This window comes from Poecilia reticulata, chromosome 10, assembly GCF_904066995.2.
Source record: "Poecilia reticulata chromosome 10, P_reticulata-male-v2, whole genome shotgun sequence".
NCBI lineage: Eukaryota > Metazoa > Chordata > Actinopteri > Cyprinodontiformes > Poeciliidae > Poecilia > Poecilia reticulata.
In genome coordinates, this window is record NC_088839.1 from 17651446 (window position 1) to 17677962 (window position 26517).

General features: G+C 38.9%; 2 protein-coding genes across 4 annotated transcripts in view; one reads left to right on the forward strand and one right to left on the reverse strand.

The window, feature by feature from the left end:
* Positions 1–26517, reverse strand: part of dock2 (dedicator of cytokinesis 2) — a 142219-nt gene that overhangs the window by 111384 nt on the left and 4318 nt on the right. The window lies entirely within an intron of this gene.
* Positions 1738–21595, forward strand: hrh2a (histamine receptor H2a). Of its 3 annotated transcripts, XR_014089425.1 has the most exons (6): positions 1738–2813; positions 16177–16217; positions 16538–18016; positions 18141–18312; positions 18543–18692; positions 20716–21595. XR_014089425.1 is itself a non-coding variant. In XM_081611873.1 (4 exons), exons 2-4 carry the CDS (start codon positions 17011–17013, stop codon positions 18559–18561), a joined length of 1197 nt encoding a protein of 398 aa, XP_081467999.1. In that variant the 5' UTR covers positions 1738–2813; positions 16538–17010; the 3' UTR covers positions 18562–20707. The 3 variants fall into 3 exon arrangements, 1 of the variants encoding a protein (XP_081467999.1); XR_014089424.1 differs by lacking the exon at positions 16177–16217; XM_081611873.1 differs by lacking the exons at positions 16177–16217; positions 20716–21595 and having other exon boundaries at positions 18543–20707.

Here is a 26517-nt window from a genome sequence, read left to right on the forward strand (position 1 = left end):
GCTCAGGTGGAAGAAACTGTGGGAATTATGGCATCAATGATGCCTTGGTGATACTTTCCTTTTGTGCCCCTCCCCCACCCCCCTACTCCAATACATTCACATGCACTCACCCACTAGCGGAACAAGTCAGCGTCGGGCCGGGGGCGGGGCCAATGACTGGGCCCCTCACGTGTATCACCTGCGCTGCTGGAAACTGTTGAGGGGGGAGAGCGGGTACGGTTTGGGCCGCGTTTCTTGTTTCATTTTTACCCAGGAAGCACATTGGCTAAACCGTGAGTCAAACAGTCACTGGGACTGACTACTATATATTCCATTGAGGGACAGTAACTATAACATCTGAACAGGTGAGGGCGCACTTTCTCCGTCTATAATCAGACATTAAAGCAACTTGAAACCATTCCTCCCTCCCTGGGACCTCCAGGCCGGGGCCCCCATGGGCACCCATCCGGGCCCGCCCCCCCATAGCTCAACGCCTGCACAACCAATAATAAACAGCAGAAGTACAAATTTAATGCTGGTTTATTAAGCCCTCAAATGTGTTTAGGTCCTATCTTAAATGTAGAATAATGCAGTTTGCGGGTGACTTGTAAAAATATCTTAGATTGTGAATAGGAGATGTTCAAATGTTGTCCAAAATCCACAAAAACAACGACGAAAAGAAAAGCTAGGTGGAACTAAAATTCAATTTTCTGATGTACATCCAGCAGGTTGTTTGGTGGAGAACTAAAACTGGACACTCTGAACACACCATCCCATCAGTAAAGCATGGTGGTGGTAGAATCATTCTGTGGGGATGCTTTAATTTGAAGGGACAGTGATGCTGGTCAGACTAAAGAGCAGAATAAAGAGAGCTGTATACAAGAAAATCATGTAAAAATGTTTAAATCTACAAAAACTTCGGCACAGAGGCAGAGAGACAACAAGACAATTCCCCTTAATATAAAGCTGCAGATAAATAACTGATCAAAGCACAGCTATGTTTTAGTATGTCTCAGCAAAGATCTAAATCCAGTTGAAAACTTGTGGGAACACTTTAAAGTTGATGTTCACATAGATGCTCGCCATTCAGTCTAAGTTTAATCAATTATAAAAACACAAGTGCACAAACATTTAATTTTGTGGAAAGCACATAACCCAAAACACTTTCTGCTTCTACAACAAAATAAGCACTTCTCCGTGACAAAGGCCTTACTTTTTAGATTGTGTTTTGCAAAAATGATTTTTTTTAAAACATGCATTATTTCCTTTCACTTCAGTGTTTGTCCTTATTGGATGTTGGTCTTTTGCATAAAATCTGTTCATATTATACTGAGCTTTGTGCCTGTGATGTGGGAAGACTTGTGGGAAGATGTGGATACTTTTGCAAGGCTCTGATATGGAAAGTGGGTAAAGTCCATCAGTTCTTCTGGGACCACTTTAACCACTAACTAATAGTTCCAAAATATTCTGTTTCTTAGTCTATTCACTATATTTTTGTTCTTCTTACTCCTACACTTTTATTTTTTCTTGTTTTTTTCTTCTACAGTGTATACTGGCACGCTAGCAAAAACCCGTCACAGCAGAGAATATCCCCAGAAGAAGTCACAAACACACTTACGGATGCAGCGTATATATGTCACAGTTTGAAATATTCAAAGGTGCTCTTGTCGTCACATATAGCAACTCACTATGGATTCGACAATCATGTTAATATCATTAGATGCTGCAGGGTAACTCCAGGAAAACCTCTGAAAGGGAGAGAGAAAGTTGTAGGAAAGCATCTGAAGATTTGAGAATAAAGAAATGTGAGATAAAGATAGGTTATCTCTCAGGGTTTTGCAGCAGAACAATACTAAAACCTTGTTATTATGACTCACAAGGAGAAATCTCAAGGAGAACAGAAAAGTAAAACTTCCAGAAATTGGCAGAGATGGACTGACGTGAAGATAAAGGCATAAAGAGAGGCAGGTGACACAAAAAGAGAGAAAGAATTAATTAATTCAGCTTCAGCTAAGATCTGAACAAGACAGTGGCAGACAGAAAAAGGGGTTGGATTCAAACCAGACATTTTATGTTCAGCTTGAATTCACTCTGCTGGGGTGATAAGAAGAGAGAGAGGAAAAATGGACAAAGGCAATAAAAAGAGAAATGATAACGACTTTTCCTTGAGGTCTGAAGATGAATCGTCTTTGGAAAGAAAAGAAAAAAAGGAGACACGCCACAACACTAACGTCACCGCGTGAAAAATAGATTGAAAGGTTCAGGAAAAGGACCTTTCTATTGCTAACATCACTACCTTGGGACTGTGACTGATTTTCAAAGATATATCCCAAATCCTTTACAATTGTTCCGGCTTGCAGTTGCATGCGTTTTAAGACATGAGGGGGAATACATTACTCATATCGACCCCAAAGAGCTCAGCTCCCCAGCACCTAAATTACAACTTGAAAATAGCAAATTGTCTGAATTAAAAGATAAAAATCATAAGGAGCCTATAGTCAAAGATAACCTGCTTAATTGTTGCAGCTTGCACAGACAGGTTTGAAGAAATGACAGGAAAATGAATAAGCTATTTCAAGCCTAGCCAAAGCAAATTACCCGAGGAGAAGTGTAAAATGAGAACAATAGAGCAGAATCAGAGAGTGAAAGTTACACAGAGAGAGAGAGAGAGGATTATTCAAGAAACCTTCCTGGCTATTTTTCTCTCCTCTCTCTCTTGCTCTCTCTTTCTCAAGCCCTCAATACACACACTCTCCATGAGACACACTGTGGTTCTCTCTGGGAGAGCAACTGAGTAGCAGGAGCGTCAGCAGTGAGGGAAAAGCAGCCCCGAGGTGAGTATAAACATTCATGTTTGTCGATTATTTTCTGCACAACGTGTTGTCAGATTTGAACAACCGCACGGAGGTGCAGGACTGTCCTGCTGTTGCTTTTCTGTTTCTCAACCCTTCCTTATTTGTGCAACAGCATAAGTCTTCTTTTTCAGCATTTTCTTTGCTAATTCACATAAATGTATTTCAATCATTTTACAACTGATTCCAATAATTATCTGTGATGTGTCGGCTTTATTCTGTCCTAAATTATGTCCACAAAGATGAAAGCTTAAATGTATTCGTTCTTCTCTTGCTATGAGATTCAGCAGGCTTCCCATTTTTATTTGCATTCAAATGCAGATGCAGACAAAGGTCAGTTTAGAGAAGCAGAATCTGTGGCTAGTTTTACGTGTCCTTGCTCAGGAGTACTCAAATCGCATCACAACTTCCTTTTTTTAAAAAAAGCATCTCACTTCAGAAGACCTAAAGGTGTCTCTGAGAAAATGATGTGATGTGAATTTAGATTCACAAACATTTCCTTTTGTGAAACTGGTGTGAAAATGCTAATGTTTCTGTTTTATTTTATAGCTTGGTTTTATTTGTGATGATTTTATTTATCTTGTTTTGTCAGCCCCTTACGTTTGAGCTTTCAAAGTGTTATGTGTACAAATTTGAATTACACTGACGAGAACTGAAAATAGACATGTACAAAAGAGGGTGGTTTGATTAGATAATTACAATATTCAGTCTGTATATTATTGCAACGAAGCTGTTGTAGGGAGAAAAAAAACAAGTCTCAAACTTCTTAGCAGACGGTCTGACTTTTAACCTCTCTGGTTGATTTTTACAAAATGTACGCATAGAAGCAGAATGCATTGCAAGCATCTATGAAAGATAGATGAACAAGGAGACGGAGCAAATACAAATAAGCAGACGGGAAAAGGAAAAGGCAGAGCAAGCCTTTTGCTGCTCATATCAATCTTAAATGCTTTGTTAATTTATGACATTAAAATGAAAAAGTGGGTTGACCAGACTGGATCTTGGAATTCAGTTCCCAACATTTTTACAAAAATTAAAAATAACAGATGCTTAATAAACCTGTTCCCTATTTTTTTCCTCCCCCCCTTTTTTTTAGATATATTAACCGTTTCCATAGTTTTTAGTTACAAACTAACTCAATAAGGTTTGGGAAAACATGAGGATAAAAGTTCAAATGCCTTTTAGGAAAGCACATGTATTGCACGTTATACAAATGGGGAACCTTTAGAAGTAAACATCAGAACATGCAAAGAACATGTTTGTGTCAGGTGACTAATATGAGAATAGGTTAGTAAACCATTAAGCTGCAGTTCTTCTTTTGGGTTGTCTGATGTGGAACCGACCTCTAGGTACATATTCTTCAAATGTCCTGATTGAGTATTTAATGCAGCATAGCCACTGAAAGCGAATTACATGTCTGAAAGCGGAGACTAAACCAGTCTCAGAAAGATATGTGACTCTGCAGTGAACCAGTCAAATGTTGGGAGGATGTGGTTTAGTGTCGTGACACGGTCAGAGTGCAGTGTGTTGAGCTGAGGTCTTTAGAGGAAGCATCTCTTTAAAAAACAGCAGCAAAAACATGTAAATGCAAGACCTAATAGAAAAAAAAAAGATTGAAGCTTAATGTGTTTTTTTTCTCAATTTATATTTTACTAAAAGTCCTCAGGCTTCTATTTTGTGGAAGCTTTCTGCATTGCTACATTAATCGAAGTGCAGTAAGGCTGACACTCTGAAGCCAATCAATTATCCCTACCTGACCTGAACTCGTTAGCGCACCTGTGTGTGTCTAGGCGTGTGCGACAAATACATGCTGTTAGCATGCATGAATATTTTATTTGTTAGATTCCCCCTCTTGGTCTCCGATAAAGCACGCGTTGCTCAATGTGTTTCAATTTCACACTTCCAGAGCTCCCCTCCACTGGGTAAAACACACAATGGTTACTAAGCAACCCACCATCCCAGACCTTTTCCCTTCTACTCCAGTGACTCAAGAAAAGACAAGTAGACAGATGTGGGCACACAAACAAGCACACGTCTTCACACACACTGTGTAAGAGTTGAACACACAATGCAGCAGAAGGTCAGTTTAAAGAAGCAAATGAGAAAAAAGAACACATTGCTTGGTTTTGTGTTGAAATTAATTAGGATAAATAAAGCATTTATGTTGCTCTGATAAACCACCTGGTTTCATAATTTATAGACATTTACAGACAGCATTACAGTAAGAACTTAAACTAATATTTAATTAGCTAAAGCCACTTAATCTTATAATTTCTTACATCTGTTTCTTTGAACTTTATATTATCTATACTTTTGTATAAAGTGCAGTAGGTTTCATAATATTTCCAGTCTCACATCTGTTAAATCTTGATTTATATGAACCCATATTTGCAGCTTACCTCTCATAACCAATAGTGAACTACTGTGTGAACATTTTAATATGCAAATATGTCAGAAACTGTTTCATTTTGAGTACAGTTTGAAGCAATCACATTGTCTTCAGAAAATTTTATTGTATAGTGAATAATTGAAAAGTTGTTTTCGTGTTTTCTGAAACTGAGTTTAATAGAAACTCTGATTTCCCTAATCGACTGACATATCAGCAAAGTGTGAAATTAACTTCCATTTTCTTAACTCGACATAAACATGTTCAGACGAATTACCCTACAGAAAAGATAGGATTGCTTTGATAAAGTTTTGAGTTAAAAAGATCAGATATTGCTTCAATACTCATTTCATAAAACCCAATCAGTGTGGTAAAATAAGCTAAAAGCAAAAACGGATGTACACTTGGGATGCATGATCCCAAAATTTAAGCAACGGATCCGATCTGAGTAATAAATAACCTCATTACTTCAGTTTATATGATCTAAAGCGTCACTGCTGCAGGTTTTTGTTTCCTTTTGCTGCTTCTTTTTCAAGCTTGCCTTTAATCATACACAAAATTGGTCTCTTTTCACCAGAGACGTTCTGAGCAGCAGGGGCATCCATAAAGCCGAATAAAACCAATTGGGCTCATTTTCATCTTTCCTTTTGGAGGATAGGCAAAAAGCAAAGGAAGCTGTTAAAGATCTTAAAAAATGTGCTTTAAAATTTCACCATATCTTTTGAGGTTCGTCTCAGTTTTGAACATTTGCAAATAAATCCTTAACTAATTGATCAGTGCAATCATTAAAGGAACATGGTAAATGACGGTGAAACATCATGCTTCTGCATGTGAAAGATTGATTTGAGAAAAGTGGGTTGAAACAAAACAGCTGAAACAAAACTTTGATTCCGTAGGAGAAACACCCAGGAAACAATTTCGGCTGTCAGACCACATCTTAACATCTTAAAACCAGTGTTGTGGTCAAGACCACCTAACCCGAGACCAAGACAAGACCAAGACCAGAGCGTATCAAGACAGAGACAAGACCAAGACTTTTAGGGTCCAAGACCAAGTCAAGACCAAGACCGAGGAAAGTCGAGACTGAGTCAAGACCAAGACCAGCGGCCCGCGCTACATGACACAATAAAATATAAAATATGATCAAAATTGCTTCTCAAAATGATCTGAAAGATCCATATTCCCATAAAAACACCTAGATATTAAATACTTAATACATTTTACCAATATTAAATATTCCATCTCTGTGCTACAATCTGCGGTGGTCTCGTGCCATCCCTAAAAAGATAACGCCCTGGGCGTTTGCCCATATTGCTCATGTCAGAAACCACCACTGTCTGCACCATTAAACATAGCAATTGAGGCAATGGCCTGACGGTAAATAATGCTCAACTATGACCACTGACCAAGGAGCAACAACCAAGAAGTAACCAAGCACAAAGCGCTTATCATCACAGTTCTCGCCCTCTCTTCTGCTACATGAAGCTAGGTAGTCTGACACCATGGCAGACATTACAGCTGCCACTTTGAACAAAAACAATCAAAGAGCAATATGCATGCTGTGCGTGCTCTTTCGTTCTTGTGTTTTAGTTATTTGTTCATTTAAAAAATATCAACGTACATAATTAAATAAAAATAATGGCAGTGTATACAGAGCATTACAAGAACAAAGAACGGGTGTTCTGTCAGGTCAGATCATCATACGCTTAGCATGAACTCACGGCTATAACTGTCAGACACGTCACAGACCTTGCTTTAAATACGCTTTGAAACCACGTCAACACATGTATATCTATATAGTTATCATTGAAAACAATTTAATGACTTATTTTCGTCATAACTTGCTGCGTATGGTGAACTGACAACTCCTCTGATGGTCGGACTTCTTAATGCGTATGCGCAGGCATGGTACTCACTGCATATATGCTATTCTGACAGCGTATGGTAATCTAATAGAACCACAGAGCCCTCTCAGTGACACTCCAGTCCTATCTAATCAGTAAAAAGCCGTACAGAAGAATCGGACTGTTTCTGAATGTCACATCACTATATTGCAGACTTTTGGACACAGTGTTGTCCCATATATCAATCAATAAATCAATCAATCAAATTTTATTTGTATAGCACATTTCAGCAGCAAGGCATTTCAAAGTGCTTAACACAACCAAAACAAAAACAGAAACAAACAGAGAGAAAGAGAGAAAAAAAAAAAATAAAAAAAAACAAAAAAAAACAAACTCCCTTACCAGAGGACGCCGCCGTCCCACACAGAATTTAACTAACTTATAGTTAGAGGAGTCTGCCCTCCCGCGGACTTTAACTGGTTCCATTCCATTTCCATTCCACTTTAATTTTCATCGTTTTCCACCCTCATTTTTCACTTTCTTCCCCATACATAAAAGAAAGAAGAAGAAAAAAAAAAAAAAAAAAAAAAAAAAAAAAAAATTAAAAACATTAAAGACATAAAAACATGGAAGACATCAAAACCCGCACTCTAACCCTAATTTAGCCATAAGCAACTCTAAACAGGTGGGTTTTAAGTTGAGATTTAAAGGCACCCAGTGTTTCAGCTGTTTTACAGTTTTCTGGAAGTTTGTTCCAAATCTGTGGTGCGTAGAAACTGAATGCTGCTTCTCCTCGTCTGGTTCTGGTTCTGGGGATGCAGAGCAGACCAGAACCAGAAGATCTGAGGGGTCTAGATGGTTGGTACAGTAATAACAGATCTTTAAGGTATTGTGGTGCTAAACCGTTCAGAGATTTATAAACTAACATCAGTATTTTAAAGTCTATTCTCTGAGCTACAGGGAGCCAGTGTAGGGACTTTAAAACTGGTGTTATGTGCTCTATCTTCCTGGTTTTAGTGAGAACCCGAGCAGCAGCATTCTGGATCAGCTGCAGCTGTTTGATTGATTTATTAGTCAGACCTGTGAAGACGCTGTTGCAGTAATCAATGCGGCTAAAGATAAATGCATGGATGAGTTTCTCTAGATCGTGCTGAGACATAAGTCCTCTAATCCTAGAGATGTTCTTCAGGTGATAGAAGGCCGACTTTGTGACTGTCTTAATGTGGCTCTGAAGGTTCAGGTCAGAGTCCATCACTACTCCCAGGTTTCGGGCTGATCGCTGGTTTTTAGTTGTAATAACTGAAGCTGTGCATTGATTCTAGTTCGTTCCTCTTTAGGTCCAAAGATAATAACTTCAGTTTTGTTTCTGTTTAGCTGGAGAAAGTTTTGGCACATCCACACATTGATCTGTTCTAAGCATCTATTCAGTGATTGGATGGGTTCAGAGTCACCTGGTGACATCGTGATGTAGAGCTGTGTATCATCCGCATAATTGTGGTAGCTAATCCTATGTCCTGTTATAATCTTTGCCAGTGGGAGCATATAAATATTGAAAAGAAGGGGTCCTAGGATTGAACCTTGGGGTACCCCACATGTGACCTTTGACCTCTCTGATGAGAAGTTTCCAATTGAAACAAAGAAATCCCTGTTCTTTATGTAAGATTCAAACCAGTTGAGCACTGGACCGGAGAGTCCGACCCAACTCTCCAGCCGGTTCAGTAAAATGTCGTGGTCAACAGTGTCGAAAGCTGCACTGAGGTCCAACAGAACCAGCACTGTGGTTCTCCCACAGTCTGTATTTATATGGATGTCATTGAACACTTTTACAAGGGCCGACTCCGTGCTGTGGTGAGCACGAAAACCAGACTGGAAGGAGTCAAAGCAGTTTGTTATTGTTAGGAAGTTATTTAATTGCTTAAAAACAGCTTTTTCAATAATTTTGCTGATGAATGGGAGGTTGGAGATCGGCCTGTAATTCTGCAGTAGGGATTTGTCTAGATTGTTCTTTTTTATAAGTGGTTTGATAACTGCTGTTTTCAAAGCCTGGGGGAAAACACCTGAAGAGAGCGATGAGTTTACTATTTGGATCAGATCATTAGCAACAACAGGCAGGACTTTCTTAAAGAAATGTGTGGGTAGGACATCCAGACAGCAGGAACTGGAGCTTAATTGACTTATAATTTCTTCTAGGGTTTTATAATTTAGTAGTAGAAATTGGGTCATTTTTCCTGCATTTGTTTTGTTTGGGCCCAGCATTAGTACTGTCTTTGGAGTGGATGAGCAGATTAATCCTCTGATCTTTTGAATTTTCTCTGAAAAGAAACTGGAAAACTTGTTGCAGGCATTAGATTGAAGTTCAGGTGGTAACGTCATTGGAGGATTTGTGAGCCTGTCAACAGTGGCGAATAAAGCTCGAGCATTGTTAATGTTTTTGTTTATGACATCTGCAAAGAAAGCTTCTCTCGCATGTTTCAGTGTTGTGTGATAGTTACGTAGTCTTTCCTTGTAGATGTCATAATAAACGTGCAGTTGACCTTTACGCCATTTCCGTTCGGCCCTACGGCAGAGTTGTCTTGCAGATTGAACTACTTGTGCATTTCTCCATGGAGATTTCTTCCTACCAGTCACAACCTTCACTTTAGTGGGGGCAATGTAATCAATGATATCTGAAAGTTTGCACTGAAAATCATCCACCAACTTATCTACGTCACTATAACTTAAGAGTGAGGAAGAAGAGTAGATTTGATTAAATGTTTCTGCTGTGTTTTCTGTGAAAGTACGTTTTGTGATAGTAGCTGTTTGTTCAAGTGGGTTAACAGATAAAGAACTGTCAAAGAAAACAGCAAAATGATCAGACAGGGCAATATCAGTTACAGAGACATTGGAAATATTCACACCCTTACTGATAACCAGGTCCAGTGTGTGTCCCTGAGTGTGTGTTGCTTGTTTGACATGTTGTGTTAAACCAAAACTCTCTAATATATTACAGAGCTTTTTAGCCCCTCGGTCTTGGGGGTTGTCAACATGAATGTTGAAATCACCGACAATTAGCAAACAATCGTAATCAATACATATGAGAGATAGAAGCTCATTCAAGTCCGCAAAGAAATTTTCCACATATGTTGGTGTTTTGTATAGAGTTAGTGTCAAAGTTCGTTTGTGGCCTTTTACCTCGATTCCAAGATATTCAAAAGACATAAAATTACCCAAAGAGATTTTACTACAGTTTATGGTATTCTTAAATATTGAAGCTACGCCTCCGCCTTTTTTGTGTTTTCTATTTTCACTTAAAAAATTGTACGTAGGAGGCGTTGATTCAATTAGTACGATTGCTTCATTATTGTCATTCAGCCATGTTTCTGTCAGAAATAAAACATCAATATTATGCTCAGTGATGAAATCATTAATTAATAGAGCTTTAGCACAGAGAGATCTGGTATTTAAAAGAGCCAGTTTAAGTGACTCGGAGGCTGAAAGCTCTTCAGTCTGAGGTTCCTTTAGACAGGGGATCAGTCTGAGGTTTGAATTAAGACCACTGTTTTTTGTATTTCTGTTTTTTGTAACTGTTCTTGTAGTGATCCGGACAGGTATTGTCCTGCTACGCAATGTCAGGGGGCCAGACACATTCTGGAGGAAGACGGGTGTAAGGATAATATCTGGACCCCGGTCTCAGACCTCAGAAATGCGGAGTGCTGGATCTTCAGGGAGGTCAGAGGCAGGTGGCTTAGATGAAGTGAGAGTTGTGCCGAGGCAAACCTGTTGATCCATACTATCCAGCTGGGATGAGAAAGAGTCCGTCCGTCTTTCTCTCTGACCTGAATTCTCCACCAGCATTTTCAAGCGGCTCAGGTGAAGCCCGGCTCTCTTTAGAGGGTCACTTTCTAATAAACGTGAGTGAGTGTAGGAGCAGAGAGGTAGGGGGGAAGGAGAAGGGAGGGTGGAAGGAGAAGGGAGGGGGAAAGATGTGGGATGGGGGAAGGCGGAGGGGAACCAGTCATTCTGTTCACAGCCGATGTTTTATCAGTTTGTATTGGAATAGTTTGTTCTTGATATGCGGAGGGCTCCATCCTAATCAGACATCCTTGAGCCTGTTCTTCTGAAGCGATGGTCACATTGTTGTTCTTGTTGATAAAATGAAAATGTTTGCAGTGAGCAGCCTTATTCCGTGTTTTTTTTTTTTATATGCGACAAGTCAGTCAACATCTCTGCACAATAATTCAGCGCAGTGAGTGACTTTTTTTAATCACAAATGCGTATGTCTCTCTATACAGCTAGCTTTGCTAACATCATGTCAACGGAGTTTACCTTTCTTTGAGCTACTTTTCTAAGTGACGAAAAAAGTTAGACGTAATCCCCACCGTCTGTGAAAGCGAAGAGCTGCTGAGTTAGCTGTGGCCATCGGATTTCTTAAGATTTATGCAGCGCTGTTATATTACTGAGAATTAGACAGATCTTCTGCCGCTCAGAGGTAACCACTGCGCATGTCCTGGAGCGCCGCGCGCGAGTGAAAGGTGGAGAGGGTAGGGGGAGTAACAGAAACACGTAATTTCTTGGATTTTAATTGGTGCGTTTTGCATCCACTGAAAACAAAGATGTTAAATAAACTGGAGAGTATGCTGTACGATGAGTGATATTTTCACAGTTGCGGTCTTGACCGGTCTTGAAATAAAACGGCGAGTCCTCAGCGCCCGAGTCCGAGACGAGACCTGGTCTCGAGACCAAGACCGATTTCGAGAACCACAACACTGCTTAAAACTACAAACACAAAGACATCTTTTTGTCATGCAAAAACATGAAACGGTCTTCCTCGGGAAACCTCTGAAAGCAACACAACCTTTGTGTTTTCTGAAAAACAGAGCACTTATTTCCACCCCCTTACTGTCCTTAAAACCCATTAACCAAACATATGGCACTGGTCGTGCGAGAGTGTCCGTCTGGACCGTCGTGACCATGTGAGCCTGGATGTGATTATAAAGATGCAGTGACAGTTGCGGCTGTTTGCTACGAGGGACAACCATAACAAGGCATTTATGAGAAACATCAGATGGTCAGGTTTAAAACAGCCAAGCGTAAATAAGCGATCAGTTTTTCCTCATTTTGCCTTTTTTCAGCGCTAAGACATTGTCTCAGCATGACTCACTTGATTTTGTTTTAATGAAGTCAGTCTGACAGGAGCATATCACTGAATATAACGAAAGCAAGATATTTGCTACCCTCTTTTAGACGTGGGCTCATCACATTCTGATGGGTGCCTGGTTAAGACACAATAATAAATTTTTTTTTAACTGGATTAAAAACACAGCCGAAAATGTACTGACCAAAATAAAAATAGTAAATTTGAAGAAATAGTAGGGAACACATAGTGAACCTTATTCAATAATATAATATAACCCTGTTATATTATTGTGAAAGATACTTTGAGTATCTTATACATTCCAAATTTGGATAATTGAGGAGTTATCTGTATGTGATCTTGAAGACATAAACTCAGAAAGTGGGCTCAGAGTGCAAGAAAGATTTTGATGATGAAAACTGTTGAAATGTGTGTCTCATAAGTCTTTGATCCTCCCAGATAACATGTCCCAGTCATTACTTGCATTTGCAAGCCGCTCTTAAAGCTCTGGTGGGTTGCTGGACGATCACTGTTTGCTCTGGAAGATGTTCAAAAGCTCCAACTGGTCAGAAAAAGACGAAGATTAGAAGAGTTCAGATTTCTGTAAGGCAGTACAGTCATACAGTTGAGATGATAATTTAATCATGTCTAAACCTCTTCCATTTTGTCCTGACATGAAGTCAAGGTCCATCTCTTTTGTCTGTATCAAACCTACATACACATTCAAACAAGAGAAACTCTACCCACCAATCACTGACTCAGAGATATTCTCCACACAAATACACTCATTCTGTCAAATGCTTAGCCTTATTCTGCCATGCACAGACTAAATATTCTTGCTCATCTAGCACTAGAAATTTAACAAAGGCAAAAATACTAAACTATATTCAGCCGCAATTCTTGTCTTCTCTGTGCTCCTGTTATAGACTCACAACAGTGAAGTGGTAACAGTGACAAAAGGCCACCAGCATCATCTACTTTATTAGCTAGACTTAAACGATTGCTTGTGAACACAAACTGCAAAACAATCAATCACATGGCAGCAACTTTATGCATTCGTACAATTAGACGTCGTGAATAAAACTTGCTGAAATTCAAACCAATCGTCAGAATGGGGCACGAGTGAATTTAAATGACTCTGAAAATGCCATGATTGTTGGTGCCAGATGGGCTGACCCGAGTGTTTCAGTCTGCTGGTGTACTGGGTTTTCCTCAATAATCTCTTAGATTTACAAAAAAGAAATGCTCCGAGTAAAAAAAATATCCAAAGGCAATAGGCTGGTTACAGACAATGTCTTCTTGACATTACGGCCGCCGAGAAATGGGAAAACTGTTTTAAAATTATAGAAAGACAACAAAAGCTCAGACAACGACTCGCTGAATGTACCATACCGTGAATATTAAATCTGACAACAGGAGCCGTATGGGGCCTGCTGGTGGTTTCTTCCTGTTTATAGGGAGTTTTTCCTTTCCATGCATGCTGATCGTGAGGGATTGCTGTAAGTCAATAACTCAATACAATCTGCTAAGTTTTTCTTGCTAGAAAACCTTTCAAACTCGTTTGAATAATGAACTGAACTTCACTGCACTGTTTGATAACTAGGATCAACTGGAATGCTTTTTTTTCTGTGAAGTGTCTTGAGATGGCATCCATTGTGAATTGGTGCCATGTAAATTTACTGAATTGAATTGATTTGAATTTAAATTGAGGCTACAGTTCAACCAGGCTTACAAAAATGGATATTAACAGATAAAAAGTTTTTTTAACATCACAACAAGCTTACTCACCTCCAGCGACCTCTGCAGTCACCAGATCTTAAAACAATACAAAATCTTTGGGACAAGATGAAATAGGATATTCACATCATAGATGTTGAGTTAACATATGTGAGGTAACCATATGATGCTAACATGCCAAAATGGACCAAAATCTCTGAGTACACTTTCCAATATCTTGATCTTTCTATGCTAAAACAAATTAGGACATTTCTAAAGGACAAAAAGAGGTCTAATCTGATACTATCAAGGACACTTAAGTAGTGGTAAATGACTGTAGGTTATTGTTTATTTGTAGTAATAGCTCCATATCAAAATACATTTTGCATACAGTAAAAACTCAATCAGTCATCACTGATCTTATGAGTCCCTAAAAGATAGAAAAAGTACATGTTTTAAGTGGAATTTATAAGAGTGTACTCATACCACAACTTGATGTAAAAATGTATTTAAATTTACAGAATAATGAGGGAAGGTAAATGCTTACTTTTCAGTCTTAGGCATATTTCAAATTCTACTTGTGTTCAAGGGTGACACTTTTAGCTAACATTAATGGAGAAAAAAAATCTAACCCCATCAATCAACTCCTAATGACCATAAGAGACGAGCAAATATCGAAGGGAAAGAGCGGGTGATTAATGTCACAGCAGGGATTTTTTTTTTTTTTTATGCCAACAGGAGCACATAGCATCAGGAGCAGACATGCAGAGAACATAAAACACCTGGAAGTTAGCAAAGACCACATCTCACTAACTGTAATGATGGATATTATTCTTTTGGTACTCTTCAAAACACACAAGCTGCTAGCTGAAGCTCGTACAAGAAGTTAGAAAAGTAGTTGTTTAAGCCACCCATAGCCATTGCTTTCTAAGCTGCCAGCCTACTGATGATTTGGTCATTAGTTGTCACCATAATAAAAGAACAGCAAGACTAAAATGAAGCAATCAAACTGTGCATGTGGGAAGTCGGATACTTTTATTTCTATGAATCTACAGTAATTTAACCTCACCATTCATAGCAAAAGACTGTTTTCCTCCTTTATTGCAACCTGCTTAGTTCAGGTTCGATAATGACACATGACAACTGTAAACAAAAAATGCAAAATAAATAAAATACTGCTCTCCCAGAAATAGAGGTTTTTAGAGCCGTATAATAAAACATGTTAAGATAATAAGCTAAGCAGGCTTGTCCAGAGAAAATTCTTGAAATCAGTGATGAATGATCAGGACAAATTAAATTATTTATAAAGTAGGATGTAAAAAACAACATGAAGTCCACAAAGATTATCAAAATAGAACAGCAAAGTACAAAACTAGCATTAAAATATATATATATATATATATATATATATATATATATATATATATATATATATATATATATATATATATATATCTAAAGGATTTACCACAAAGAGAAACCTGCTCATACAGTAGCTAATTGCCTATAAGGGGCGTCTCTGTAAGCACAGTTTTGAGCACAGATATGAGTTGGATGAATGTATACAACTGTGTGAGCCTGAATGCATTTTGAGAGTTTGGTAAAGCTGAGATTAAGATACCTAGAATCTATGATAACAAATGCATGTACATCTCGTAGCAGATTCTGGCATCTTGCAGTGACAATCATATTTAGCTGAATTGTTTGCAGTGAAAAAAAAGAGAAGCATATCTGAGTGGATGTCCTCAAAATATTTACTGTACCAAATGGTATAAAAAAACAAGTAAAACAATCCAAACATTTAGTGATGACTATAATCCTATATGTTTGTGTAAAGGCAGACAATTCAACAGTCCCAATCTTTTTTAGGTTGTGGTACCAGATTATTGAGAAACCACATCTTTAAATAAAAGTGTGTGTCTTTTGTTTTGTCATGAGCAAGATAGATATAATCTAAGGTTCAATTTCGTTTCTTCTCAGCAGCATGTCCATATACACTCCCCACTTCATCTAAATTCTCATATTTAATCAAATTCTCAATAACCACTTCGCCGACCCAGCGTCACTGAATGCTTGGATGCATAGCGCTCAATGATTATTATGCTGCCTCCACATGTTTTTTCTGACAATCCCGGATTTTTTTTCTTATTTAAGAGCCATTCTGATTATTCTTAATAGAATTGTATCAATACTTCTAGTTTGTGACAATCTATGCCTTCTCTGGATTTTGAGAATGTTCTTTCTTCATGTTCATTGTAGTGTCTGATTTTTTTTTTTACCCTCTAGTAAGCCCTTCATATTTGATCTGCCAAGCTTTCTCATTAGAGGTAATGAAGTATCTACTTCCTGCAGACCACTTGGCTCACTGATTGGTGTAAAGCTGATTTTTCTTTAGAATGTCAAACATTATTATGTTACCTTCTAAAAATGCATTACTTTTGTTGAGTTTTTATATTTTCAATGTCATCTTAGTGCAGATGTATAACATTCTTCACAGATTACTATAAATTCATATTTGATAGGCTTTTTGTAAATTCTGAAAATTATACAGCTCAGTGGGAAAAAATTACCATGTAATTTGCATTTGATAATAGAACAGGATTCAAAAAACCTCTTGCTAACTGTACTTATCATCTTTGTCCACTAGGTGTCACTACAGCTACAGAAAATGGCATTGAAGGGTACGCTGACAACTAGCCAACAGATGGAAAAAGGTTTCACCTCTAAGTCACAGTGTTTGTCCAGAAGGGAAAGCTGACTACCCAGCTTTACTCTGGGATGAAAATGTTTGGAAAAAAAGAGGATATCACACATTAGAATCAGAACCTCTAGGTGCTTTTTTCAGGAAAATAAACATGTATGTGGACAGCCAAAGCTGAAAGAACAGCATGCTTGGAAGATCTTTTTTTTTTTTTTTTTTTTTTCTTTAAAGGGAGCTCCTAAGCATCAACAAAAGATTTTAAAATTACATTGTCAAGTTGAAGCTTCTAGCATGTGTCCCTGTACTTCGTAAAAAGTGAGAATTTTCCATTGAAGTAAAAGACACAGCATAAAACTGTGGTTCACAATCAGCTTCAACAGCAGAGACTTTACGTTGTCTCCAGTGACGCACCAGTAATAATGTTGTCAAAAGTGATGCTGGGTGTCATCCTGTCCCTCCTCATCCTCCTGACTGTGGGTGGTAATGTGCTGGTGTGTCTAGCTGTCTGCGCCTCACGACGCCTCCGCTGCCTCACTAACTGCTTCATTGTGTCACTGGCTGTGACAGACCTCCTGCTCGGCCTCTTGGTCCTCCCGTTCTCCGCCCTCCTCCAGCTCAGTGATGAGTGGCCGTTCGGCCCAGTTTTCTGCAACTTCTACATCTCCATGGATGTCATGCTGTGCACGGCCTCTATCCTAACGCTGCTCGCCATTAGTGTGGACCGGTACCTGGCAGTGACCATGCCTCTGAGATACGCCTCTCTGGTGTTGCCATGGAGAGTTGCTGTAGCCTTGGTGAGTGTCTGGACAGTGTCAGTGGCTGTGTCTTTCTTGCCAATTCAGATGGGATGGAACACTGTTAATGGGACGGTGCAGAATCACGGGCCCTGGGCTTCTGAGAGGAGATGTCGTTTTGAGCTGAACAGGCCTTATGTACTTACAGACTCTCTTCTCACCTTCTATCTGCCTCTGTTGGCTATGTGCTGGACCTATCTTCAAATTCTTCGCATTGCTCGGGCACAGGCCAAGCGAATTATCAGTGCCCGACCCATTTGCATCACCAACTATAACTGCAGGAACAGCCCCTCCACAAGTACTACCCTGGTTTCTGGTGTGACAGCTGTGGCACTAAGAGACCACAAAGCCACATTGACATTGGCAGCTGTGATTGGAGCTTTTGTTGTCTGTTGGTTGCCTTATTTCATATTATTCACAGTGCTAGGTCTCAAGGAGCATCCAGACCCTGGCATGGTACCAGAATTTCCCATTGTATTGTGGTTGGGGTATGCCAACTCAGCCCTCAACCCTGTCATCTACGGAGCCTTAAACAGAGACTTCAGGTCAGCTTATGCTCATCTACTGAGATGCCGTTTCCCTACATACAATGGCTGGAGAAGTCAGCAATCTTCTCCCTCTTTTACAGCAGGTGATGCAGTTGCTTCGAAGCTCTTAAATTTGGCTAATAGCATAATCTTCGGTCAGATTTTGCGGTGTTTGTTTTAGCATGTTTTTCTCCTACAATTATTTTGCCTTCCTCTTTCAATTCTTAGCCCGAAAGCATCTCACCGAGGCGACACTGCTGTGTGGTCACACCTCTGCCTCCTGTACAGAAGCAATAACATCTCAAAATGTCATGCTTCAGGACGTGAGCAGCAGAGGAGCTGCTCCAACCACTCAGTCTACAAATGGCACAGCTACCACAGATGTCAGTGGCAATCAGGGGTAATTTGCTTTTTGGCTTTTGGAACTTTGTGTGTTTACATTAAACTTCAGCTCTTAGTTCATGATTGACATCCTATGATGAAGCATCTGTCATGCATTAAAGAGGCCCTCATTTGGAGAGTCATACTCAAACAATAAGATTGGCTCTATTTTATGAGATATTCTACCATTCTGTAAAACACAAAGTTAATTTAGCTTTCTATGTGAATGTGTCATCCCTTTACATTCAGTGAGCCAGTGCTGTTCTGAGCCTATTGCACACCCCTGATCCAGCATCAGTCAGCCTGAGGAAAAAGTGCAACAGACAGACGAAGATGGACGGAGATGCTCCAACCCCCCACATAGTCAGTGCCACAGCAGAACCAACCATAATGCCACATGTAAGTAGATATACGGCACATACTGACAGCACTATAGCCCCCACAGGCCATATCTTGCCCAGAACAAATGAACTGTGACACAGATCCTTGCTGTGTCATCCACAGTGCACTAGGCCATATGGCAATATGCTTATTAGGCCAAGAAAATTTGCTTTCAGCACTTGTTATCCAGTTTCACTGCTTGTTTTTGTTTCCCATCAAAGATTTTATGAAAAGTTTGGCGAAAGCAAATAAGTAAAGCCATAATTTGTTTCTATAACTATTGATCATCATTATGTTTAGTCACACTACAAATAAAACCTTTAACTGGAATTGTATGTGATAGATTAACACACAGTTGGCAATTGTAAAGAGGAAATAAAATAGTTTACACATTTCCTCTATTCTCTTCCACTTATCTGATATGGGATGACTGGTTTTAAAGGCCCAGTAGGAAAATCCAGACATCACTTCTCTTAGTGGCATTCTCCATCTTATTCTGTGTGATCCCAAATTTTGGATTAGCCCAAGGGTATCGTATTAATGGGCCATGTTTTTAAAGAGAGTCATCCTGAACAGATGTCCAAACGCTTAACAGAACCAGTTCCTCTCCTACCAGTTCCTTACCTAATAGTGAGGAGTTCATTTCAGTGTTCAGGTACTTGAACATCATGGTACTTGATGTTCATGGTAGGCCCTAGGTGAGGGTTGGTATGAATGAATGAAGATAGGCCTTTAAATTGAGAACTTTGGTTTTTGGTTTTCTTCTTTTTCTCACCAGTTCAAAGCACCACCGCATATCAATAATTCAGAAGGTGGTTTCACAAATTCAAGTCCTCACAGTGAAAAGAGATTCTACAAAGTATTGACTCTTTTAGTCTGAATAGAAATGTAAAGCAGAGTAACTGAAAGTTGCGCCTTTCAAGTTCGGAAGTGTGCATTACTTTCACATAAAATGTTCAGGGGACATACTTTTGCACAGTACTGCAAGGGCTCACCTTGTTTTCTACAAAGAACTGCCAAAATGGCCCAAAAGCTGAAAGGGGAACACATGATAGAAATGAAGATATGCGGTCTATGCTATCACTTCATACAGATCGGCATTCTGACCTTGATTTTCTTTTGTCCAAGCATCTTTTTTGTTGCCTTCTCATCGCATGGTAGTTATTCAAAAGTTTTCACTTCTTGGAGCATGTGGTACCGGCAGGCATTGTATGAGTGGCAACACAATTCTATGGTGTGGTTTACAGGATCATATTTTGCTGAATTTCTTGGATGTTTGATGCAAAGCAACCCAACCCAGCAACCCACTTTATATTGCACTCCCCTTGGTGAAAAACTGCTTCTGCAATGTGCCGCCTATTTCCCCAAAGCTCCGCCTTGGTGCTTCAGTCCCCAGCTGAGCTCCAGCCTCACAGAGCACTCCTCCCCCACTCAGCTCCACCAGGCTAGCGGAAACAGCAATTAGAAAACACCTGGTGGAACTGCGAATCTGCCTAGCTTATCATACAAACGACAAAACTCCTAAAAAGGGTTGTAAACTGCACCAGCAGGAAAAACGGCAGGAGGTTCTAAAAAAGAGGGCAGTTTCAAGGCATCAGATATCGCTATGTGAAGACAGTAGCCTTGACTTATTTTTTGCTCTGAAGCAATGGCTGTGTTCAAGTCAAATGGGACTTTAGAGTCGCATTTGATGTTGAGGCTTTACGTAAAAAAATAAACTATATATACTTTGTAATAGCCAGTGTAGCTTTAATACTAATTTAAATGGTTTATTATGGACACCGACTCCTCCACTAAACTACATAGAGGACAGTTTCAGCATTAGCACAATTTATCACACAATATGCTTCTTTCAACTGTTATATTTGAACCTAGATTTATATATAAATCAAATACATCTTGAATGTTTTGAGCACTGCCATGACTCACTGGAAATACATGGGTCACAGATAAATTAGGTTGTTTAAATGATGGCTTCTTTTTCGTGACACGTTACTATGAATAGAGAAACTTTTTTATTGTCTTTTTGTTTTTCCTTTAGGATTCAACACCACTAATTTTGAGAAAAGACAAGAGAACCCACGATCTCAACAACTCCAGACCTCATCAGTAAGAATCAATGTGTTCTCACAGCGGGAAGGCAAACAGAAAGTATTGAAGCTCTGCAGCAATAAATGGCACCAGCCAATTAGCTCGTGGATCACCACATTCATTAACTCGTGGACATTTTTCATCCTGACTCCAGAGTGCACTCCAGTGGAAACATGACGCACCGCATCTCGAACTTGGAAAGAGCTTTTTGGAAAGAGAAATTTATCAAGAATTGCATGTTCTATGAAAACCAGCCAAAAAGAGAGGAAAGGGGATGAAGAGACTTTCAGTAAATCGGCCCATGATTTAAATGTGTAGCATACAATGTGTGTAATGTGTTCATTTTCTGAAATTATAACCAACACTCACACATTACTGTTCCTACTTTTGTGCAAACTTGAGAAATGTATATATTGAATTGAAATATAAACACTACCAGTGAAAGAAATCAATGCACGCCTTGTTCCTATAAAATAACAAGTAATAAAAATATATACAAGGAGCAATGAAGAAGAAGAAGAAATTCCTGAAATACTCTGTTTGGTGGTAATGCAGGTTGTTGAGCATAATGTATTTGTTTAGAACTTGAGTGACAGAAACAGAACATTATCTGAAAATGTTACTCGAAAATGTCACACAAGCAGTAAGTGATTTCCTTTGAGGAACTCTTTGGAGGCATACAATAACATATACTGTAAAAGATCATGTATTTTATATTATTAGTTTTATGTATGTAAGCACATTTCAAGAAACTAATCTTAAAAAACACTCAAATTTGACATTTAAGATGAAAAACCTTTTTTAATACTGCTATTTCTTTTTCTTCTAGATTCAGAACACAAGATTTCTTTAATTATTGTTTATTTATATATATATATATATATATATATATATATATATATATATATATATATATATATATATATATGTTTTTTTATTGCACTAGTGTAAAAACAGCTCTCAAAAGGAGAGGTAAAATAGCCTAAAGTAAATGTCACATGCACACACACACACAACTCTATCACATACAGCCAATATTTTAAGGTGCCAAGATATTGTGTGAACATAAAGATAACTACATAAAATGAATGTCACTTCCAGATTGCCATACTAAAACATATTCCGTAAACATAAAAAATAAATGAAACATAAAATAAAACAGGATCACTCTCAGAGTTGGAGTTCCAGCAGACTTGTAAACGGATAAACATGAACTGAATAAACGTCACTTTTTGTGTGGCATCCTAGCAGCATTCAGTTCAGTGATTGCCCTTGTGTAAAACCTGTAAAAACTGTTAAAGAGCTTGATGGTGCGACGTTTTAATGCCCTGTATTTTCTTTGCAATTAAAGAATGGGTGTAGATTTGATTGGAGCCCATTTCAAAACATCCACTTCTAATCCTAATGTATTCTGTTTTAGACTTAAATGCGCTAAAGAACATCATTCCAGAAGTCCTGTAATTGCTATTACAGGACTTCTACCTGGCAAACTTCATGTTTTTTCATCGAGAGCAAATATTTCCTTCTTGCACACCTCCAAGGAAAATTAAACCTGAGCAGGTTCCTTCTGATTGTACAGGCATGCACTTTCATATTGGTCACTGCAAGAGTCTGCCGTTATGTGCTATGATGAAATGTAGGGTTTTTCAGGACTTCTTGTTGCATCCTGCAGTGTGCTTTTGACAATGAACCTGGTTGAATCACCAGGCTGGGTTATTTAAAATGTCCTTCACTCACTGTTGACTGTTTCACTGCTGCCATCATCTTTCTGAAGGCTTTGGATAATCTTAGATCTCATTGTGGTGCTCACCCTCAGCCTAAAAGTCTAAATATTAAAAATATTTAAATATCAAAACCCCTTCAAAAATGCTGATTTGCAATGTTCTGACCATGCACATCAGTATCCGTTTGAGTGTAATTTTAGCTTTTATAAAAGAGAATAAATGCAAGGATGTCCCAAGTTATTCCTCACAATTACAAAATGTTATGCAAATTTTGTAATTTTTGTAGCATGTTACAGAAATTTGCAAAAAGGTATTTTATTTAGCTTTTTGTTGTTTTTTCTAATATTAAATATTCATATGTTCAAATACGTTAGAAAAACATGCAGGCAGGATGTTTTCAGGTTTTAAAGAGTCTTGGTCTCATATCATACCTGGCTTTATTTGGGTACAAATATATAATTATTAATGTCACATACATTTGTTTGTCGTAGTCTAAAACAGAAAATTGTCTAAAAAAATAAAACAGATTTACTTGGTTTTGGTGCAGAGCCTGCAGGAACCTCTTTTGCAGCTTTCGCTTCCACAGTAACTGTAGATTTTCTCCTTAAATGCTCACAACAAAATAATGCTCGGAGGAGTAAGGAAGAACGATTATTGTACACAACTCTTTCCATCGATGCAAGGAGTGTGAGTATTTATTAGCAGCAAAACACCCAAACCCAAATGTAATAAGAGCCTTTAAAAAGATTTTTTAATCCAATTTTGCCAGTAGTATGGAGGACAAGACAAGTGGACGCTGGTTAACTGCTCTTATTTGCCACAAATTGATTCAGGTTTCTTCTTCTCCTTCTTTTGCAAGAAAAATAATACCCTGTCCCTTGACAGTCCTGGTCACTTGACACCCTTTTCCTGTGACCACTGACATCTCAAACCCCATGAAAACCATTCATCACTGCTTCTTTAACATCCAATGAATGCAGAGCAAACACAGCAGCGTACACATGCATACAAAGGCACAAAAAGCACACACACACTCAACTTGCTCCAGATAGGCTATCAATCATGGATATTGTCATTATTCTGTGTCATCGACAAGACACTTTTTTTCCTATCTCTATAGTCTGTCTTTCGCTTTATCCCCTTTTCTTTCCACTGTCTCTCTCTTCAAACACACACGCTCTCTCAGACACACACACACGCACACAAACAGAGCGGATCATGAATCATAAATCTTATGAATGCCATCTAAAGACTGCTCAGCACTATGAGAAAGAGAGATGATTGATAGACGGGTGTAGCTGTGGCGAAAGTGAAGGAGATGGACGAAAGGTTGTAAGAGGCGGCGTCGAGGTCAGAAGCCGCAGTTCAGGGGTCAAACACATCAGAGAGACAGCGTGCAACATGGCCGAGAGACGAGGCACAAACGTGGAGGGACTCGGGGGTGGGTGGGGGGGAGGAGGATGGGGAGGAGCAGAGAGGGAAGGGAGTAAATGGTTGAAGAGGAAAGGGAGAGAGGAGGGGTGTGGTGTGCTGCCACAGTGAGGCTAAAGCCATAACTCATCTTTTATTAAAAATAATGAAAAAAACTTAATGAGTTAATAATATCTGGAGGAAGAGATGGAGAGAGAGAGAGAAGGAGATGGAGGAAGGGACAGGAGGACAAAGGAGAAGGAAAGAGGAGAGAAATCAGCCTATATGAAAGAGAAAACAGGGTCAGAGTGTGTCTCCTCTTCGGTCATATGTTTCACTTTCCAAAGTTCACTCAAGATTCATTAGACAGGCAGGGACAATCACAGCGAACGCTCTCTTTCTGCACACCCAAATCCCAAAGCCTGCCTGGTAATTAAAGGCACTTAACAACCAATTAACAGTGATGAGCTAAATTAGCAGGATATTATCTGCTTTGAATCATCCACTGCATTATCAGTGTATTGAAACGGCAATGAACAAACCTCAGTGGCCTGTGTTTGCATGTTGGCAAATGACGGATTAATTACTATTAAAACAGCAGCATCTTAATGAGCTTGGAAACAATTAGAGGGGTCGTTAGCATGTGGAGGAAGGCTGAGAACGGAGGGAAGAGAGGGCGTGTACAAAACAGGAGAGAAATCTTCATTCGGAGGCAATACTGATTAAATGGACGTACGGTCGCACTCATCGCCCAATATCCACGGACTTATTAAATACATGACATCATCATTTGTCTTTTCCACCATCAAACTACTTTCCTGCTGCCATTAGCTTTCCCCCTTCTTCTCAGGCTTCCCCAAGTCTGCCTTCGCTTCATCTCTCATAAAAAGCCTTTTTCTTGCTCTTCCATTTCTTTCTCCACTTTCTGCTTTTTTAACTCCCATCTCTCCCATCCCTCCTTCATGCTTGGGGGGCACAGTCCTGTGGAGGAATTTAATATGCAACTTTTATATGAGAAACCAATCGCATACGTCTGGGTCTATTGGGCTCGCAATCTATCGGCCTGGACGGCTAATGCAATAGAGGGAGCCGGGGCTATTTATCACGCAGGGAGCTATCTTTTCCTCTATCTCTCCCACTCTGCCCTCGCTCTCTCTGTCTTTATTCAAGCCTGGATTCCTGGCTGCCACTAAATCAGGCCAACTATGAGCTATGGCTGCCCAGAGGGCATCTCCTCTTTTATGGGAGGATTTGGATTTTGTATCTACTGGTTCCTCAGTGGTCGTTGAGACTGTGCTAACGGAAGCTATAAACATTCAACAAACAAAGACAACAACTTAAATGCCCCCTCCACCCCCACCTCCGATCCCAGCAGTAATGATTGTGAACGTGTGAAGAAATACGGCAGGAGGAGGACGAATAAACCTGATGAATAAGATATCAGGGCCATTTACAATGATGCTGCGAGGATTTGTTTGCATGTATGTCATCAAATAGAAAAGGAGAAACGATTGCACATGCACAGACAAGAAAGTTTACATTCAGTCATCGGGCACATTAATCTCAGAGCGCTGCACTGGTTTTTCTAGTTATGCATCTGCACTGGTCTTGTTTCTGAACCAGAAGGACTGAAAATAAATGGTTTAAAAAGAAGCAACACATTTTGTTCAGAGGCATTATCTTTCATCGAAGGTGTACGAGATAAAATACACCTCACTTACCAAATATCTGAATATGGCTTGACAAAAATAAAACACAAACAGCGTGCAGGCAAAGTTTGAGTTATTTATCTAAAAAATTATACTGATGATTATTTCTGAAATTGAGTTTGAAGTCATAAAACAAATTATTTAAATTTTCACCGGAGTATTTGTTAGCTTTGTAAATTTCCATGAACAGTAAAGGAGTCCATTGCTTATTGGTTCATGATTCCATATTTTTGACATTTAGTTCTGTTATCTTACATATTTCAACTTTATTTATGGATTAAGATTTCCTTTTTTTCTGAAAAAAAAATCTTTTTAGAAAAGTATGGTCTCCAAGAGCGATATGTTTTAAATATGTGTAAGCACACCTACAACATGTTAAAACATAACATGGTTATTACCATTCATATAATCAATTATTAAAACTGAAAATAAAACATAATTCAGCGTTAATAACGCATTAAGAACAGGAGCAGCCATCCTATTACATGTTTAAAACTCTTAGGTTAAAGTAAGCTGCTCAGCTTCAGGTCCTGTTGTTTGTCCAAGGAGCTTTATAAGAAAATGTCTTTTTCCCCAAGTTCTGTATGTTCTGAATGAATGCAATCAAAGTGTGTGAGCAGAGACCGCTTCTGTTTATGTGTCATGTAGGAAATTAGAAACAGAAAGCCATAGCTGATTTATAACTGAAAATATAAAAATCCAATGGTCTGAATGTGGACAGTAAGGCCAGTTCATAGAGAGAATGAAGTACAACACTGGGTAAGGATTTTACATCCTGTAATGAATCTCAATAGTCTGCAATGAACAGTGTCCAGGGTCTGTAAAAAGCTAACTGGAGCATTCAAATAAATAATGTCACCATAATTAAAATGTAAGCTGTACAACATGTTTTGTCATATTGAATAAAAA

Coding starts and splice junctions, on each gene's coding strand:
- hrh2a (XM_081611873.1), top strand. CDS start 17,011: ATGTTGTCAAAAGTGATGCTGGGTGTCATCCTGTCCCTCCTCATCCTC. Junction 18,017..18,140: donor TTCTCCCTCTTTTACAGCAG/GTGATGCAGTTG, acceptor TTCAATTCTTAG/CCCGAAAGCATCTCACCGAG.